At 45.1% G+C, this 20,023-nt stretch overlaps 1 protein-coding gene across 10 annotated transcripts; it reads left to right on the top strand.

Moving 5' to 3' along the window:
* The first annotated feature begins 536 nt into the window (after positions 1–536).
* celf1 (cugbp, Elav-like family member 1) lies at positions 537–20,023 on the top strand. 10 transcript variants are annotated; one of them, XM_037489527.2, is made up of 16 exons: positions 771–1,002; positions 2,631–2,737; positions 12,291–12,478; positions 12,812–12,894; positions 13,706–13,754; positions 14,191–14,325; positions 14,670–14,749; positions 14,881–15,042; positions 15,125–15,194; positions 15,366–15,488; positions 15,743–15,859; positions 16,042–16,227; positions 16,504–16,524; positions 16,906–17,049; positions 17,642–17,801; positions 19,509–20,023. In XM_037489527.2, the coding sequence occupies exons 2-15, from the start codon at positions 2,646–2,648 to the stop codon at positions 17,767–17,769; spliced, it is 1,578 nt and encodes a 525-aa protein (XP_037345424.2). In that variant the 5' UTR covers positions 771–1,002; positions 2,631–2,645; the 3' UTR covers positions 17,770–17,801; positions 19,509–20,023. The 10 variants fall into 10 exon arrangements, with proteins under 10 accessions (XP_037345466.1, XP_037345416.2, XP_037345424.2 ...); XM_037489519.2 differs by lacking the exon at positions 771–1,002 and adding an exon at positions 539–747 and having other exon boundaries at positions 17,642–20,023; XM_037489502.2 differs by having other exon boundaries at positions 17,642–20,023.

Raw genomic sequence — 20,023 nt, 5'->3', positions numbered from 1 at the left:
CTGTGTGCTGGCCTTGCTGCTGACTGTGGGTCAGTTTGCTGTTGCTGCTGTACAGGCCTTTTGTGATGAGACAGTGGAGGCTGTGATCCTGAGGGTTAGCCTCTTCATTGGTCTTATTTCAAAGGTGCATTTGGTTCAATATGTTCTAGATTGAGCTTAACTGCTTAACTTTCTCCTGGTATCCCGGTACTCTTGGGTCAGAGCAGATAAGTAAGTCATTTGGGGTACTGGCAGGCTTGTTCCATAAGCAATGTAATTTATTTTTTAACATAGAACATATATTTATATAATCCAAAAATGTAGTTAATGTTCGTAAGGTTTGGTTATACCACAGTATTTTTTGTTTTGTTTGATTTTCTATTTTTTTATATTCTATATATAGATAGAATGTTGTAGTGTTTAAATGTGAGTTAGGTCATCTTGTACACATTGAGCACGTGTTCCTGTAAATTTTGTCATGCATTTCACGACACTTGTTGCACAGTTCATGCGAAACGCTGCTTGCGGATACTGGTTGTGTTTCACTTACATTTTGAGTCTCACTGCTCTTTTATAACGATATTCTTCATTATTATTGAAAACTTCTACAACAATAAAGAATCTTCTTGTAGGAAATTGACCCCGCACACAGACCGGAGAGAGATGTTCCTTTCTGTTCTACGTTCCACTTGAAGCGCTTTCACTAGAAGAACCAGCATGATGCCACACATGTAACGGTGCATTTGTCTATTTGGGGGCACGCAGAAGGTAATGTCGCAGCACTGCCCTCCTTCCTCCGGGTGCAGCCTGTGATTGGTAACGGTTCAGGGGAGTCTGCCATTTTACACGGGACTGCTAAGGCTAGCTGCGTCTCCGGTGACAGGCACAACTTCTTCACCTGTGCTGTCAGTAGCCGGCTACTTTGCTTAAGTACAGCATGCTTAACGCTGTGTCGTGAGCAAATATCCCCAAAGACGTCCTGTCTTAAGCACAAGTCAAATTAACAGTGGCGTAAGCAAACGGGTAAGTTGGTCATTTTAAGTTGTCAGCCGCTGCCAGCTGTCTTGGCTTGCTGTGGAAGCTAGCTTTCGTAGCTAACTGGCGAAGCTAGCAGGGGTAGCTAGCCGTCGCTAGCATCACACCGCCGGGGCGGCCGCTGTTCTCCGGGCCGTGCCGGGCGGCCTGCCCGCTTAGATAGTAGCCGCTGCGCTCCAAACGTCGCCTACTTCTTTTATGTTTTGGTGAAATTACGTCATGCCGGAGCTGATGGGGTTCGCGTGGTGTTTCGGGTGTCGTTAGTGTTTCAGGTGTGCGGGGCATTGCTGCGGTGCATAACACACATAACATCAGATAACAGTTATTATTTAACAACGTCACGTCACTCCTCCCGCAGCTGGTCTACGCGGACCACTGGGGCAAAGTTCGACAATTCTAGCGAACTGTGTGTGTCCACAACTCAATAATCTACATTAACACGTGACAACCTCACGGCACCAGATGTTCGATTCGTGTCAGCTGGACGGACTCAATCCTTTTGGCTTTGGGCTTGTGTGTCAGTAAGGACTCACAAGGCAAACCACGTCTCGTTTTCATGCACATGGAGACGTCGTTTGACTTGTAATCATTTTAAAATGCTACAATCGGTTTTGCTTCCCCAGTAGATGGTTTGCGTGGTAAAATGTGTCCAAACACCTCATTTCTATTGGTAAACAGCCAGCAGTGGGCCATGTGGGCTGGTATTTGAAAGGTGGGGAGCTCACACACTTGGTGGACTGGGTATGAGCATGCTGAGTAGTCTTTGTAGACTCCAAAGCAGCTGCCCCCTCAACATTTTGTTTGTCATGGTCAGCTGGGATTCTTTTATTATTTTCTCACTACACATATAATTTACTTTTAAGCCACTCCTGCTCTTCATCATGTCTGTGGTACAACCTATTGGAAGACATCATCAATAGGCCTGTGGCAACTGATGATCTACTGATAAGGGTCCCTTGGACAGTGGGGGCGTCATAGACCTCTGCATAGTGACACAAAGTTGCAAACTTTGATGGTTCCCAAACTAAGAGGATATGGTGGGTCTGTGGGGTCATGTCCTGCTGTGAGCCAGCAGTTTACACATCTGGGCTTATGGCTTAGATGCTGCAGATAGGTTGTGCACACTGACTGCGTACTGCAAGTTCTGGGTTATTTCTTGAGTTCTATTCTTTCACACCATAGCTTATCTGGAAAGAAGTCTCCATCCTCATGGGTTAGAACAGATGTCTCCTCATTTAACTGTGAGAAAGAGGAAGCATAGGACAGAGACACGTTTAAAGTCTTAAAACAGCATATGCTGTTACGAGCTCGCCACCAGTTTAAAATTGGACATAATCTCTAAGAATTTACATATAATTCCTGGGGGGGGGGGCGTCATGCAGGACAGAGTGCTCCCGGAAATCGATGGAGCTTGTTCAGTGGGCCCAATGGTGAAGTTATTGGTCACAGCAGGAAACAGCCTCACTGACCCACCATGTTTGCACGCTTTAGCTTGGGTCACTGATGCATGTGTTGAGTGTTACATGTGTATAAACTTGTGTGTCCATTAGTAATGTGTTGTGTGTCTTGTTTCCTGTGTGTGTGTGTGTGTGTTTCGGTGTGTGTGTTGCTAACAGTAGTGCAAGGCCGGGATGGACAACCTGGACCCTGAAACTCTGTACGTCTCTCCAGAGGAGACCCTACCGCTCTCTGCCCCGGAGGTCTCCAGCTTGGCACTAGTGGGGTAAGAAGCTGTGATGGGGGCTGCGGGTTGGGGTTGTAGAGAATGTGTCACCATGAAGCCACATCTCTCTCGAACAGTCCAAACAACCAAAGAATGCATTTACACTTCAGTGGGCTGAACCACAACAGCAGGGTGAGATGGATGTGACTACATGACGAGGCAAAGTCTCGTCCTGTAGCGTGATCCGAAAACTGCTCCCATTGTTTCAAAACACATCATGAGGCCCAAGATGATAACAGGACGGGTTTGGAGGTTTTATCCGGCCATCACTTTCCTCAAACAGTGAGCGCTGTAATGGTGGGTCAGCCGTCAACGGCACGGGACGTCCATCTATCAATGATGGATCTAGGTCAACACATATGGTTGCACACCTCCACAGAGATGTTGGCTTGTGTTTGTGCCCACGTGTTGCTTTAATAAATGGCCTGATTGTTGCTCTTATCAGTCGTGTGTGTGTGTGTGTGTGTGTGTGTGTGTGTGTGTGTGTGTGTGTGTGTGTGTGTGTGTGTGTGTGTGTGTGTGTGTGTGTGTGTGTGTGTGTGTGTGTGTGTGTGTGTGTGTGTGTGTGTGTGTGTGTGTGTGTGTGTGTGTGTGTGTGTTCACAATGAACAAAGCCTGTGTCATTGCACATTGTCTCACTTCTGTTTTTACACATACAAATCACACCCAAACCAGCGGAGCCTTTAGGACAACCGGGTAAACACAGCCCCCCCTCAGGCCGGAACCTAATTGTTAGCCTGTGGAGTGGCTAGTCCGGGGATTAGCTCCTGGCTGGGGAGTACTATTCACTCCCTCTTTCATTCCCTGTGCCCACTGGGCCTTATCACCATCAATCTGACACCATGTTTATCTGACGCTGCAGCCAGATCTGCTGGCCTAGGAGAAACGTTCACAAAGGCCGTGGATCATCAGCACTCTGATTGTGGAACGCAAATGGCCATTTGTGTGTGTGGCCCCGATGATCCCTGCTGCGGTCAGTCCCAGAAGCTGGAAACAAGGTGAAGCGCTGTCAGTTGCTCGCTCTTCTGCTCTCACACCAAGCCGCGTTCCGTCCGTCGTGTCCGTGTTCTGGTGGACGACGTCTCCATGTGCAGCAGTGTGCTTTTCTGTCTGTGCACCGTTTGCTGCTGTCCACCTTCAACCAGGAGCTTACCAACCTGCGTACCACCCGGAGTTTAACACTCCCCCCCCCCCCCCCTGTGATCACTGGGCCAATTAAGCCTCATTGTCAGCTGTGTTCCAAGAAGAAGGAAGAAAAAAAAGAAGCCGGTTTGCCATCATGGCTTCTTTTAAGTTGGATTTTCTCCCCGAGATGATGGTGGACCATTGCTCATTGAATTCTAGTCCTGTGTAAGTAACTGGCTTCTATGTTTGTCAAGAGCACTTTCAATGGACATGTTTGAGGGTGTCAGGGTGACTATTAGCCTCTTGTAATTGTATTTGTCATCAGTTCCTATACATGAGTAAAGCTTCCTCTGATTCATGGCATATTAACAGTGTTCTGGGCTTTAATAGTCTGCTATACAAACTAAAACCACCAATGACTGCCTCTCCTCTCAGTCGCAGTTCTTTCTCTAAACAGACCTTTCATTCAATTTCCCCCAAAAGCAACAATTGCATAATGTCACAGGAACTTCAGGGTCTCGATGACAGTTGTTTTGACAATTGTGTGTGTGTGTGTGTGTGTGTGTTCTAAATTCAATTATTTGAACAGAGAGCATCTCTTGCTGAACAGGACATGGTGGAAATAGGGCACATGGTAGATATAATGGACGTGGATGCAGTGGATGTCGGGGATGTTGTAGGTACGGTGGACATGATGGACAGGGTTGGAGATTAGCAGATTACATGGAACAGAGTTTCTAATACCAATACACTCTGCAGATGTTCACACACCTTCCCACTTCATGAAAGGAGTCTACACAAAGACCCTCAGAAGTTGACCCACAGAGCCGTCAGACACAGGTGTTTGTGTGGCCCACATAAGTGAAACATTCCCTCTCTTCAGGCAGGAAGATGAGCTACATATAATATGCACAGTTATCTAAAGACCAACTGTTTTAAAGTCACATATGCTGATATAGATGTTTAAGGGTCTGAGGTCAAATATGATGCAATATAAATATCAGCTTATTATATATATATTTTAACAGAGAGCATTTTTGCTGAGCAGGACGTTGTGGACATTGTCTCTCTTCAGTATTTTCTATGTAGGAAGGGAAACAGCCTTGTAGTATGGTGCCAGGTATAGACACAGTTGTGCTCATAAGTTTACATACCCTGGCAGAATTAATTATTTCTTGGTCATTTTTCAGAGAATAAGAAGGATAACATTGACTTATGGTTAGTGGTTGGGTGAAGCCAATTATTCTCCTTCAACCGTGTTTACTCTTTTTAAATCATAATGATACCAGAAACTACCCAAATGACCATGATCAAAAGTTGACATACCCTGGTGATTTTGGCCTGATAACGTGCACACAAGGTTTGAATGGCTACTAAAGGTAACCATCCACACCTGTGATCTGTTTGCTTGTAATCGATGTTTGTGTATAAAAGGTCAGTGAGTTTCTGGCTCCTGACAGAACCTTACGTCTTTCATCCAGTGCTGCACAGATGTTTCTGGATTCTGAGTCATGGGGAAAGCAAAAGAATTGTTAAAACGATCTGTGGGAAAAAGGTAATTGAACTGTATAAAACAAGGAAGGGATATAAAAAGATATCCAGAGAATTGAGAAGGCCAATCAGCACTGTTCAAACTCTAATTAAGAAGTGGAAAATTAGGGATTCTGTTGAAACCAAATCACGGTCAGATAGACGAACCAAAATTTCAGCCATAACTGCCAGGAAAATACAGGCCTCTCTGAAATAATGTGGTGCGGCAGTTTCAAGATGGACATGAAGAAAAATGGGCTGCATGGTTGAGTCGCCAGAAGAAAGCCATTACTACGCAAATGCCACAAAGAATCCGTTTTCAATACGCCAAACAGCACAGAGACAAGCTTCAAAACATCTGGAACAAAGTCATTTGGAGTGATGAGACCAAAATTGAACTTTTTGGTCTCCACCATAAATGTTACATTTGGAGAGGAGTCAACAAGGCCTATGACGAAATGTACATCATTCCTACTCTGAAACATGGAGGTGGAGCGCTGTTTTTTGGGGGATGTGTGCGCTACAAAGGCACAGGAAACTTGGTCAAAATTGATGGCAAGATGAATGCAGCATGTTATCCGAAAATACTGGACTCATCAGCCTGGAAGCTGGGCATGGGACGTACTTGGACGTTCCAACATGACAACGATCCAAAACACAAGGCCAAGTTGACTTGTCAATGTAGGGTTGGGTATCGTTTGAATTTGAACGATTCCGATTCCTGGTTTCGATTCCGGTTCCTAGCGATTCTCGATTCCGATTCTTTTAAGAGGCAGGGTCAAAAAAGTTAAATTTTAAGATATTTTAAATGAGCTAGCTAACCAAGGGTCTTTCTGAAGGAAATAGTCTGACCTTCTCCATCAATGTTAATTCTATGAACTTTTTTATTAACTTTACTATGAATTTCTAACAGGGCTGTTTTCAACTACAATATATATATATCAAACTATGAACTTGAATATTGTATAAACATTATAAATTATGAATATATTTTAATGGGTACACTTTCCTCAAGAGAGCTTTATTTTTGAAACCTCACAAAAACAGATTTACACATGAGTGTATGATACTGCAGGTACTTAAACGTCACCTTGCTCCCACTGATGGGCTAACCCTTGGAGCCAGAGGCAGCGGAGGACGGTCTGCGCAGCGCGTCAAAGACGGGCACACATTTACTTCCACTCCATGACCTCGGAGGTGCTTAATCATATTTGACGTGCACCCGCTTATGCATGAAACAATTTTGCTGCAAATGTTGCATTTTGCCGAGTTTTCGGTTCGTCTCGAAAAGTGTAACCACACTTTGGATCACCGATGCACGCTATCCATGTTCGATCGCCCTGTTATGCCAACACTTCCGGTGGATGCTTCTTCGTTGGTCTTCAGCGGTTTCTTTTTCCCGTCGGCGCCGGCGGACTGAGAACGAAACTAGGAATCGAATTTTAAACTTTTGAACGATACCGGGTAAATCGCAAAGCTATTCCCGATTCCAATCGATTCTCGATACCCAACCCTATGTCAATGGCTACATCGGAACAAAGAAAAGGTTCTGGAACTGCCGTCTCAGTATCCAGGCCTCTATATCATTGAGCCACTCTGGGGAGGTCTCAAATGTGCAGTTCATGCAAGACAGCGCAAGAATTTACAGGAACTGGAAGCTTTTTTCCAAGACGAATGGGCAGCTTTACCATTTGAGAACATAAGAGCCTCATCAACAACTACCACAAAATACTTCAAGCAGTCATTGATGTTAAAGGGGACAGTACACGATATTAAGAACTGGTGTATGTAAACTTTAAATCAGGGTCATTTGGGTAGTTTCTGTTGTCATTATGATTTAAAAAGAACACAGTTGTTCGATAATAAATGGTTTCACCCAACCAGTAACCATGAGTATCTGGTGCTAGGTACTACAGATCAGACCATCAGGATGACTCTTCTGAACAAACTAAATACAGGACAAGTCCTCACATTTGTGGAGCTGAGCCTCCAAGTGTGAAACTTCAAAGCTTTATTGATAACGTTGACATTTGACCCATAGCACTTCTACCATGTAGCTCACATTTCAGGCACAATTCTGCTCAGCAAATTACAAATTATATTATTCCATATCCCCCCAAACTTCTTTTGGCTGATTACATAAGGTATGAACGGACATGAAAAGCTCTATTTGAAGACCTTCGAGAGCTGTTTGGAATGTGATGATAGGACAGGTAGTGATGTTAGGCATAGCTTTATCTATGGCTGCTCCAAGGAAAATCCTGCAACAGCACTGTGCCTCAGGGGTTTGAGGATTTTTCATGAAATTGCATATGAAATATGTCTGTTTTCTGTTTGCACATTTGGTGTTGAAGTACAAATAATGGAAAATAATTAGATTGCATTTTTATTCTGTAAAACTCACATTAGATTATGTAACAAGTAATTGTTCCATGTATTTCTGATAATGAAAGTGACTTGTTGTTTTTGTGTGACTGCCCGTAGTCCTTTTTAGTGGCCCGGCCTCTAGTTGAGTAAACCTGGTAGTTTAATAAAGACAATTTGCAGTTGATTCCCTCCTCAGGCCACTTAGCTGTGCAAAAACATGTTGGAAGCAGAAGGGACCATTCCACTGTAAAAGAGGAGAAATGCATCAAATAGATACTCCACATCAAAACCATCTAGGGATGCAGGATATACACTCACCTAAAGGATTATTAGGAACACCTGTTCAATTTCTCATTAATGCAATTATCTAATCAACCAAACACATGGCAGATGCTTCAATGCATTTAGGGGTGTGGTCCTGGTCAAGACAATCTCCTGAACTCCAAACTTAATGTCAGATTTAAGCAATTTTCAGCGTGGCATGGTTGTTGGTGCCAGACGGGCCAGTCTGTTATTTCACAATCTGCTCAGTTACTGGGATTTTCACGCACAACCATTTCTAGGGTTTACAAAGAATGGTAAAAACATCCAGTATGCGGCAGTAGTGGGCAAAAATGCCTTGTTGATGCTAGAGGATGAATGGGCCAACTGATTCAACCTGATAGAAGAGCAACTTTGACTGAAATAACCACCATAACACGCAAAACCTTGAGGCGGATGGGCTACAACAGCTGAAGACCCCACCGGGTACCACTCATCTCCACTACAAATAGGAACAAGAGGCTACAATTTGCAAGAGGTCACCAAAGTTGGACAGTTGAAGACTAGAAAAATGTTGCCTGGTCTGATGAGTCTGGATTTCTGTTGAGACATTCAGATGGTAGAGTCAGAATTTGGTGTAAACAGAATGAGAACATGGATCCATCATGCCTTGTTACCACTGTGCAGGCTGCTGGTATTGGTGTGGGGGATGTTTTCTTGGCACACTTTAGGCCCCTTAGAGCCAATTGGGCATCGTTTAAATGCCACGGCCTACCTGAGCATTGTTTCTGACCATGTCCATCCCTTTATGGCCACCATGTACCCATCCTCTAATGGCTACTTCCGGCAGGATAATGCACCATGTCACAAAGCTCATATCAAATCAAAATTGGTTTCTTGAACATGACAATGAGTTCACTGTAGTAAAATGGCCCCCACAGTCACCAGATCTCATCCCAATAGAGCATCTTTGGGCATACTTTCCAACCTTGAGACCTCAGAATTAGGGAGATATTCAAAAGGACCGGGGGGGGGGGGGTGCTAGCGGCCGGGCTTGCAGCGCCAGTCTCATCTTAATTTCTTCATCTTCTAATTGCCGCGCTTGACTTCAAGGTGTAACCTTTATTATTGTTCGGTCTGAAACGAGGTGCCCAGTGACGGATGGTGGAGCAATATTGTTGTCCGGGTGGAAATCGGGAGAAAGGTCGGTCCGGGAGATTTTCGGGAGGGGCTTTGAAATTGGGAGTCTCCCGGAAAAATCGGGAGGGTTGGCATGTCTGTCTTTGAGATGTGGTGGAACGGGAGCTTCGTGCCCTGGATGTGCATCCCACAAATCTCCATCAACTGCAAGATGCTCTCCTATCAATATGGGCCAACATTTCTAAAGAATGCTTTCAGCACCTTGTTGAATCAATGCCACATAGAATTAAGGCAGTTCTGAAGGCGAAAGGGGGTCAAACACAGTATTAGTATGGTGTTCCTAATAATCCTTTAGGTGAGTGTATCTGTGACCATTAAAAACCCAACAGCATGCTTACGCATACATGGAGTTTATCCCTTGCTCTCCACACACTGTACATAAAAACAAGGACAAAAAAAATGGCACTAGGTAGAAACATCTAACAACCATACAAAAGAAAAATGAAGCCATAAACCATTAAGAGTTCACTGTATTCCAGTTAAGTCTCAAACAACTGCTCGTACTAATGTAACATTATTGCTTCAGGGTGGAGACGCTCCATGAACAGAGGGCTTAGTTGCTTCCTGACTGTGTCTCCAATGTTTGTGTTGTATGGGAGGTTAGCTACTACAGTTCACTGTAACAGTTCTACTGTTGAACAGGGAAGTGCCAATCGAGTGGATCTATGCTACGGTCTGGAGATAATTGGTATCTGAGTAAGAAGATGGTCAAGGTGCAATACACTGAGGTTGTTTTTTTGGCCTCTGCTCCGAAAATTCAATTCAATTCATTTTATGAAAAACTCCTGAAAAACTCCCCAGAAAATGAAACTCTTCCATGGAAAAAAAACTGGATGAAACCTCTGAGGAGGGATCCCTCTCCCGAAGAAGGAGCAATGTAAAAGATGTACAATACATTCAGTTCCTATAACAGAGATGATACAAATAATTGCAAGTAGTAAGCCAGGTGTACGGCAGGACCACCATCAGGTAGAACCACCATCCACAGAAGCTTCTGTGGGGAGGGAAAGCACAAAGACTTCATGTTAAATGTTGGTTTAAGATGTCAGTAATAGTAATATGATGAATATGTACAATAATGATCATAGCAGCAGTGTGATGTGTAAATCAGAAAGTTTTGGGAATTGGCTGAAATAAAATCCTGTCCACCGCCTCAGTAAATACATACCAGGCTAAAATCACATATACCCCACTAACGTCATTTAAAAAAAAAAGCTGAGTCATTGAAGATAACGGCTGGCCGTATTGCACTGCAGAAATACTGGATTATTTTCATGAGGGGCATCCATGATTCATGTGTGCTTGGATGTTTGGTGGTTATTATTGCTCTGGTTTTGGCATGTTTTTTCTGAGAGAACTGTCCTCCGCGCTGTCTGGCCCTGCTCTTCAGTGGGCTGTTTCCTTTGTTTGCCCCAAAGCACCACGTGTGCACATATTTGGGAGTATTTGGAGTTGTTTTTTCAAATATTTTACTGTATTTTCAAATAGATTTGTGCATAATGGAGCAGTAATTGGCATGTCGATCTCAAATGTTCTTTTAGGATCAGACAATACATGATACTCAGTCATTCATTTAAGAAATACGGTTTGTGCCCAAAGTATAGCACCTCCAAATAATGGACCACGTATAGTACCATAAAGAAAAGTTCTACCTAATGGTTAAAAAAAAGAAATCCCAAAAGAATTTAGTCAATTATGAATAAAATAACCAAATGTATGAAGTGTGTCTGTATGAAGTGTGTCTGTGTGACTGGTATGACGTGTGTATGTATGAAGTGTGACTGGTATGAAGTCGGCAGCACGTTCTAGCTTTCAGTTGGTTGGCAAATGCTTGTTGTCCTTGAAGAGCTGGGAGGAGAGCCAAACCAACTTCCCATGTCTTCGTTGTGAGCCTGCTGCGGGTTTATGCGAAGGTGTTAGTCCCAAAGTTACAGCTCGGGCTCCAGAGCCCTTAAACTGGGCTTTGCTTTAAGGTGGACCAGCACTATTGATTGCCTTAGGTTATTTGCTACTTGTACCAATTGCTGATAACTTCATTTCACCACTATCCCATAAACCGTTGAAGGCTCTAAATGTTGTCCTTTTACTTTTGCTATAATCCTCCATAGTGGTTAGTTGCATAAACACACTTAAAATGATTAACAACACTAGATTGTGTTTTTATTGATTTAAGATCAATGTTTGAATCGGCTGTTTGAATTAAGTGCAAAGATTACTGGTGGACTACTGTATGTTACATCAGGAGTAATTCAATGTTAACACTGTTAAAAGCACAGTTTGGCACATATGTGAACTCTGGATTGATTTCAAGTTTAACGTTAAGATCACTATGTAAAATATGTACCAGTATGGTGTGTTCAGGCTCCGTTCAGTGAAAATGAGCGTTGTTGAGAATGAAGGAGGAGAAGGAGAAGGAGATCTTTTCACAGCATTTGATTAGAATTCTTTTAATCAATCAAAATGAAACATTCTCCTTATTTTAATTTTTTTTTTAAGAAAAAAGCGCTATAAAAGTACATAACCAAATAAGAGGATAACATTTAGAACTGTAAAGGCTTGCAATGCCACATGAATGACTTGATTGTTTCCTCCTGTGCACCTTCCCGGTGTGTTTAAAGCAGGTGTGTCCGTGTCTCCTGTCGCTCAGTCTGCTCCCGGTTTTGTCCATGGGCATTTTGTTTTTTTACTTAAACAAAGTGTTTGGTGCACTAGAGTCCTGATTCCCGCAGATGAACCTGACACATCCGACTGGCCCCAGCAGGAGGTCGTTGGATCCTTATAGCAGTGGCAATATGCCATGTATCCCCAAATCCAGATATCACGAGAGTTAGTAAAAGTCTGATGGTGTGAGATACTTTCAGCTATTATAAGGTGCATGTTAACATTTCTACTCCACATTTGACTGTTTATGTATTAATAAATATTATGTTTACTCGAAAGAGAACTCTGGTTTGTTTGTGTATGTGTCCCAATAGAATCCTTATATGATAGAATAAAAATAATCAATAGACACAATTGGGATTGTTGTTTCCTCCATGTTCCCACTACATGTTGTTCTTTGTGTTTGTAGTGCGAAGAAGATGAATGGGTCTCTGGACCACCCTGACCAACCAGATGTTGATGCCATTAAGATGTTCGTGGGACAGATTCCCCGGTCCTGGTCCGAGGAGCAGCTTCGCGAGCTGTTTGAGCCTTACGGAGCGGTCTATGAGATAAACGTTCTCCGAGACCGCAGTCAGAACCCGCCTCAGAGCAAAGGTCAATAAACACTTTGTTATTAGCCGCGTATGAACCCTAACTGGGTTGCAGTTCGTTCTTTGCCTTCATCCCGGAGACCGCAGTTACTGTCCCCCTGGACTCATGGACACAGTGATTAGAACGTGGTGCTCAACGGTCAAGGCCAATGTGTCGAATGTGGGTTGGTCAAGGCCAGACAGGGATGTAAACTGCAACCGTTCAATATGAACCTTTTCTTTATCTTTGTTACTTCCAGTAGTTGTCGATGGTCAGGGACTGTAGCAGCCCACCCTCCACATTCCACATGTGTTCTAGAGAGCACATCTGTTAACGGCGTGTTTCCCTCCTCGGCAGGCTGCTGTTTTATAACGTACTACACTCGCAAATCAGCCCTGGAGGCCCAGAATGCACTGCACAACATGAAGATTCTCCCAGGGGTAAGTGTTTGGTCATAAAAGTGAACCACACATTCATCTAAGGCAGCGGTCGCCAACCTGTGCAGCCCCACAGACCGCTTTCATGCTAGACAGTATTCCGCGGGGGGAGGGGGGGGTACCGCTTGGGTGACACTTGGAAAATGTGTCACGTAATTGGGCGAGAATTAAAATTAGAAATAAAAGTTCCATCTCTCCCTCTGCGGCCCCCGCCCGGTGGTTGGGGGACACTGACCTAAGGAGCTCTGCTCAATCCGCCATTGTGATTTTCTGGCTATCGCGTCATTTACCTCCATCACCTGAGGACGTGGACACCCAGTGGACTTCCTACTTTGTAGATGTTTGATGTTTAATTGAAACAACAGGAGGCCCAGCAACGTCTTTAAAACCTTCAGTCTACAGCCGTTGTATTATTGTATTCATTTACAAACCACTTCATGTTTCAATGAAGAGCTTTAAGTAAAGAGGAAGCAGAGTTTTTGTATTTTGTACGTTCACTGCTACTGTCGTGGGGTCAATACAACGTGTTCTTTCACAATAATAATAAACATGTGACACATCTATTTGATCTCATGAATGCAGTGTGTATATTAATAGCAATAATGAAATCAATTTTCAAAATGATTGCTTACAGACATATTCATTGCTTTACATTCTTACATTTATTTTCATGTAAATACTTTCTCACAGACACACACACACACACACACTTACCCCTGAGATACAGGCATCTATATCAATGTCCATTAACATCAAAGTAAATGCTCATGAGCTAACCTGTGCTAACGTCTCAGTGCTGTTGTTTGTTGTCCAGATGCACCACCCAATCCAGATGAAGCCAGCTGACAGTGAGAAAAACAACGGTAAGGACTTCCTGTTCTTTAATCGTCCTAAAGCGGCCTATTGCTTTAAATAACTATCATTTGTGAGATGCTGGCCTGGTGAGACGGTTGAGTGACATTTAGTGTGACTAATTGTGTGTTGTGCTGTGACCTAATGATTAAAGAACCTTTGACTAGTTCCTCAGGTTCTGTCCATCATCACGAGACAGGATGTAATCCCATTTAACCCTAAAGGCGTTCATCGTGAGCCATGGGCAGAGTTTGCTCTGTGATATATTCAAAGTGAAAGCCAATCAGGGGTTTCATCCTCCTGTGTCCACCAAGTTGGCTCAAGTCACTCTGATGACATATGCTGTAAAAGAGCCCATGTGACCCGTAGGTGCCTGTTGGGTGTCGTGCACACCATTCCCCTTGACACAGAGCAGGTGTGTGTAACATGGCCTTGTGTTGAATACAGCTGTGGAGGACAGGAAGCTTTTCATCGGAATGATCTCCAAGAAGTGTAACGAGAACGACATCCGGATGATGTTCTCAGCATACGGGCAGATAGAGGAGTGCCGGATCCTCCGAGGGCCTGATGGACTCAGCCGGGGTAAGCCTATTGGGTTCTCACACACACACACACACACACACACACGCACACACACCCCCCATTCGGTATGAAATGTCTCTCTGTTTTGTGCCTCAATAGACAATGCCCACTGGAAAGAGGCGGACAAAGGGTAGCAATGAGTGAAATAAAACCAAAATATAGCTTGAATCGGTCTCACGCCAGACTGATTCACTTGTGTTGGATGTGGGCCAACACACTTTAGAGCGCACACAAAGGAAAAGAGGAGAAAAATGCTAAAGAAAACCACACCGGCATCACAAGTTTACTGCTGGATCAGAGCTCTGAGAGGTTCTGATACCATACATTGTGGTTCTCTCCTTCAGGTTGTGCCTTTGTGACATTCACAGCAAGACAGATGGCCCAGTCAGCCATCAAGTCCATGCACCAGTCCCAAACCATGGAGGTGAGCTTCCACCTCCACTAAAACCCAACGGTGGCCCTGATTTCGTGGATTGTAGTGTCTGCAGTGCTCTGTTGAGTAGTCCAATGAGATGCCGTTCCTCCGTGCTCCAAGCTGTCGCTACCTGTGTTCAGGGCTGCTCATCGCCCATCGTGGTGAAGTTTGCAGACACCCAGAAGGACAAGGAGCAGAAGCGAATGGCCCAACAGCTGCAGCAGCAGATGCAGCAGCTCAGTGCTGCTTCCATGTGGGGAAACCTCACCGGGCTCAACAGCCTGGGCCCGCAGTACCTGGCAGTGAGTGTCTGTTTATGTGTGTGTCTGTGTGCACAGAGCACAGTTTAAATAGCGTGCCGTTTCTCATGTCTCCTGGCTGTAGCTCTACTTGCAGCTGCTGCAGCAGTCTGCGTCTACGGGGAGCGCTCTCAACAACTTGCACCCGGTCTCAGGTACACACACACACAATGATGTCACGCACTCATGTAGGATTGAACCCCGCTCCGCCACCCGACTCCAGGGGAGGATACGTCCTTCTGCTGTGTGTTTGTGTGTGCAGCACAGTGGTGGTCAGAGGACGGGAGGGGTGGAGCCTTGAACTTAACCATGTGTGTGTCTGCCAGGTCTTAATGCCATGCAGAACCTGGCTGCTTTAGCGGCAGCAGCGAGTGCCACACAGGCCACGCCCACGGGCTCCAGCGCCATGACAACATCTAGTAGCCCCCTCAGTGCACTCACAAGCTCAGGTAAAAGAAAAACAAGAATTCTAACTGCAGTGTTGTTCCATAGGGCAGCTACATCCAGGTGGCCTTAGTAGAATGGCCACACACACCTCTGACAGTCCCTCATGGTGGAATAGCCGTTCATTTATGTGTAACTTCAGCGATATTCTATCAATTGACAAAGCTTCCAGTTTCAGGATTGCTTTGGATAAACATTTATTGCTTTGTCTCATATTTTCCAGTTGAGTTTATGACACTAACACTAAATGTTCCCCAAGCAGGCTCCTCCCCCACCTCCAGCAGCAACTCGTCAGTCAACCCCATGGCTTCTCTGGGTGCCCTGCAGTCTCTGGCTGCCAGTGCTGGAGCCGGCCTCAACATGGGCTCCCTGGCAGGTACTGACCGGGTCGGACTTTGTGCTGGCGCTGTATAGAGCACACCAGGTGTCATGTGAATCCTGTGCGCTGGTTATAACTGTGCGTCAGTACAGCAGGTGTAGGATGCTGAGGCGGACACAGGGTGCACATGGCTGTGGGTGGTAAGATCTGACCTTTCCCCCACTGTGACGGCGATGCAGGCATGGCAGCACTGAATGGCAGCCTCGGTTCCGGAGGCCTGTCCAATGGGTCTGGGAACACCATGGAGGCCCTGAGCCAGGCGTACTCCGGCATCCAGCAGTATGCCGCTGCCGCCCTCCCCAGCCTCTACAACCAGAGCCTGCTGTCCCAGCAGAGTGTCTCAGCCGCAGGCAGCCAGAAGGAAGGTGGGTCCTAAAGTGAGCAGGATGAGACCAAATGGAGCAGGCCACGTCTGTTAGATGCATCTCTGGCTCCTCCTAATGAATAAACAGCTGTATTTATATTATTGATTTATTAGTATGGAAATGACAGTAAATGGCAGACTCTCCTGCTCTCTCTGACGTTATCAGTGATGTGGGTTAATGGGAGGAGCCAGATGAGCTGGTAGAGATGTTTGTGTGCTGTGTTTTGACCTCGCCATGTGCTAAGAATTGTGTCCTGTTTTGACTCTGCTGCGTCAGCCAGCCACAGTCGCAGCTCCGGTAAGACTTCTCTTCTCCATGGCCTCACCCCCATGACTGTTTGACTGTTACTACGCTGCACACACACACACTACGACATACACTGTTTATTCCTCCTATTAAAGGAACGTGCACTCTCTCTATAATGAAGACCGTCTGGAAGCTTCTGGTTCCCCGTGTCCTCCTCTCGCCTCTGGTCCTACTAATGCTTATAGTAGTACTATCTATAGATAGTATTAGGTTAGTCTACTGCATGCACAGATCAGACATTTCCATTTGGTCACAGTGTTTACTGTCACAACACTTTTAGAGGCCTGGGGAAAGTACTAGATGGAGTTATTGTGTAGATTTGCCTATTTATTGATTTATGATTGATGGGTAAACCGATGAATTGATTGGCAGGTCCAGAAGGTGCCAACTTGTTCATTTACCACCTGCCCCAGGAGTTTGGGGACCAGGATCTGCTCCAGATGTTTATGCCCTTTGGAAATGTCATCTCTGCTAAAGTCTTCATCGACAAACAGACGAACCTCAGCAAGTGTTTTGGTGAGTTCATGAAAGTCATTTTATTATCTATGAAATATCGAAATCCCCTCCCCCAGGATCTAATTGTATAACGTTTTAAAAATAAGCTAGATGAATGAAGTGAACATCATCCAAAGTTTTTGCTTCTACGGCTTTCTTAGAATTGATGGATGTTAGGGTTCATTTTTGCACACAAGGATGTAGCATTACTTACTTACTACTGAATTCATTCTTGGCACAAACTGGCAAATGTGACCAGTTTGTGTGAAACAGTAAAACAATAAAATGGCCGTGTTTGAAACATGAGTCCAATGCAACGCACCACAAATACAGCGTATTGTTTACCAAGATGATCAAACCGGGCTAAAAACACAGAATCCCTCTCTTGCCAGCCTGTTTAGTTGTGCTAAGCTTCGTGAGCAATTAACCCCGCCTCATCCCACAGAAATGTAACGTGGCAAAAGCGTCAACGCCTTTTTTTCTCATGCAAGTGATGACCGTGCACATCTGCACTGACTGTCCTGCTTTAAGCGACCCCGACGACCTTCTGGGTAACGCTTCCGAGCACTGCAGAAAATGATGTGGGTTGGCTTCTGTTGCATTTCTCCCCCAGGCTTTGTGAGCTACGACAACCCAGTCTCATCGCAGGCCGCCATCCAGTCGATGAATGGCTTCCAGATCGGCATGAAGAGGCTGAAGGTGCAGCTGAAGCGCTCAAAGAACGACAGCAAGCCTTACTGACGGCACACTTGGTTAGGCAGGGTGGACTTGTGGTAAGTTGAGGATGAACAGCCCAGCCCAGACCGGTCCACTCAGAAACCCATCTGTGCATTACAGGCATAGTCTGCTGCGCTGCCCCTTGTGGTCGTTCTAAGCACTGCGGGCACCGGCTCACTGGAGTAGTTCTCAGGCTGGACGGCTTTCCTCGGTTTCACCTTGTGCTTTATCACCTGGGTTTCACCTTGTGCTTTATCACCTGGGTCTCACCTTGTGCTTTATCACCTGGGTCTCACCTTGTGCTTTATCACCTGGGTTTCAGTTTGAAACAAGTGTATTTTCATTTCAGTTGCCATGTTATCAGTTTGCTGTGTACTGTGTGCTGTGTACATAATACACAAATGAGTTGTTAGTTTATGTTGCACATTGACAGTCGGGTCAGATGAGTGCCAAATCCAGTGAATCTTCACTTCCTGTTCACCTTCCCAATGTAGCCCCCCACCCCCTCACCCGGAAATCAGGCCCCATTTAGTCAGTGAACAGAAACACCCAAAGCGATTTCTTTTACGTTGTCACAAGCCAAGGTGGTTTGTATTAGTTCTCTGTATTTTCTGCGAGTGCTGAGGCCCAGGAGCCTGCGTCGCTCCCAAGAGGAGCTCCACTAGAACATGCACACGCAGCGCTACGTCTGTCCGTAGCACACATTGTTACTCTGCATGCACTCCGTGACACACGCATCGACGAGTCCCATCCGCTGCCAAATGCCAACGTTGATGCGGCTACACATTTGCATGTGGAATTCATCGTATTTTCCTTAATGAGGATGCGGTTGGAAGTTTCCTCGAGGACCACATCCAGCATGTTTCAGTGGTGCTCCTCCTGTGCTGCCGTACTAGTGACAGAGGTCAGAGGTCCGAGGTCAGGCCTCAGCATCCCTCAGTCTAGAGGGTTACACCACTGTGATTGGATCATTCATATAAATGTCACATGGCTCTGGACAGCAAGACATGTTTTTATTTATTTCTTTGAAGGAGGAACCGAGACAATTGTTGAGATGTATATTTAAACTATTATGCCTTTTCTATTTTTATATAGGTTTTATACTTCTCCTGTGTGCTGGGGAACTATTTATTGCCTTAATTATTTATCTGAATTGAAATCCATTTCAAAAAACAATGTATAGAGCAACAGTTTGATCTCCTGGTGTGTGCGTGCTCTCCTTTCCTGTCGTGTGTGTTCTCCTGCGCGTGATGTGTACTGTGTGTCGCTGTGGCATGGACTGTGTGTGTAGGATCCATCAGCGCTGCTACAGAACCCCCTCACTGTCATTCATGCCTTCATCCAAATAAAATCCTCTTTTTCCAAAAACACACAGAGCCCTAGGTATTGTCTTTCTCCACAGCAGCTGGTCTCGAGCAGTGCTTGTTTTGTGTATCGGTCCCATTCAGCCCCTGTTCTGTTGGTGCTGTGTACCAAGGCATGAGTGTGGATCAGGGACTGATCCAGCTGTTCTTCTCGGGGGGGGGGAGTTGGCAGCATTTGCACAATGCTTGGCTGTGATGTGATGATGTTTTTACAGTTTTTTCGTGTTTTGTTAAATAAAATATCATGGTATGGCTGCCCCCCCCCCCCTCCATGTCACATGACACGTGTGTGTGTGTGTGTGTCACCTCACACAGCTGATCCTTCTGGTTTCTCTTTCCTGTTCCTTTGCGGTTTAACCGAGGTTTGTCTCCCTGTGGTTTGTCTTTTTGTCCTTCTAGATCTCTTCCTGTTCGTCCTAGCATGTTGATGTGACAGTCCGTCGTCCAGTCCTTGTCTCCTTCTGACGCTCCCACTTTCACCATTGCCCTTGTGTTAGGCCTTAAGTTCCAGGAGGTTGTCTCTGTCCTCTGAGCACTAGAAGGACTGCATTCAAATCACCACGAGACATCAAAGGAATCTATTTTTGTAGAACAGACTTTCATAACCACCAGATTCATTTGGACTCTTTATCCCAGTTTGTTTTTGTTGTGTTGTGGAGCAGTCCTCCCAGTGCCGCACCCCACCTCCACCCCCCCTTTGGTTTTGTTCACTATTTGGAGTGTGTGCGTGCGTGCGTGCGTGTGTGTGTGTGTGTGTGTTCCTTTCAGCATACTGCACGCACACGATGCCCGGAGAGGAGACCTTTGTCTCAGCGTATTCGGTGTGCTTGTTTGTTTTTGTTTGTTTTTTACATAACTGAAATGTTATCTAATTTGCGTTGAGTTAAATGATGAATAAACTGGTGCCAAATGTT

This window comes from Pungitius pungitius, chromosome 4 (genome assembly GCF_949316345.1).
Source record: "Pungitius pungitius chromosome 4, fPunPun2.1, whole genome shotgun sequence".
Classification (NCBI taxonomy): domain Eukaryota; kingdom Metazoa; phylum Chordata; class Actinopteri; order Perciformes; family Gasterosteidae; genus Pungitius; species Pungitius pungitius.
This window is presented reverse-complemented; position numbering and strand designations above follow the sequence as displayed.

What these genes read in the sequence shown, in the direction of transcription:
- celf1 (XM_037489519.2), top strand. Translation starts at nt 2,646, where the DNA reads ATGGACAACCTGGACCCTGAAACTCTGTACGTCTCTCCAGAGGAGACC. An exon ending in GCCTGATGGACTCAGCCGGG is followed by an intron (nt 14,326 to 14,669) that starts GTAAGCCTATTG and finishes TCTCTCCTTCAG; the next exon opens with GTTGTGCCTTTGTGACATTC. An exon ending in GAACCTCAGCAAGTGTTTTG is followed by an intron (nt 17,050 to 17,641) that starts GTGAGTTCATGA and finishes TTTCTCCCCCAG; the next exon opens with GCTTTGTGAGCTACGACAAC.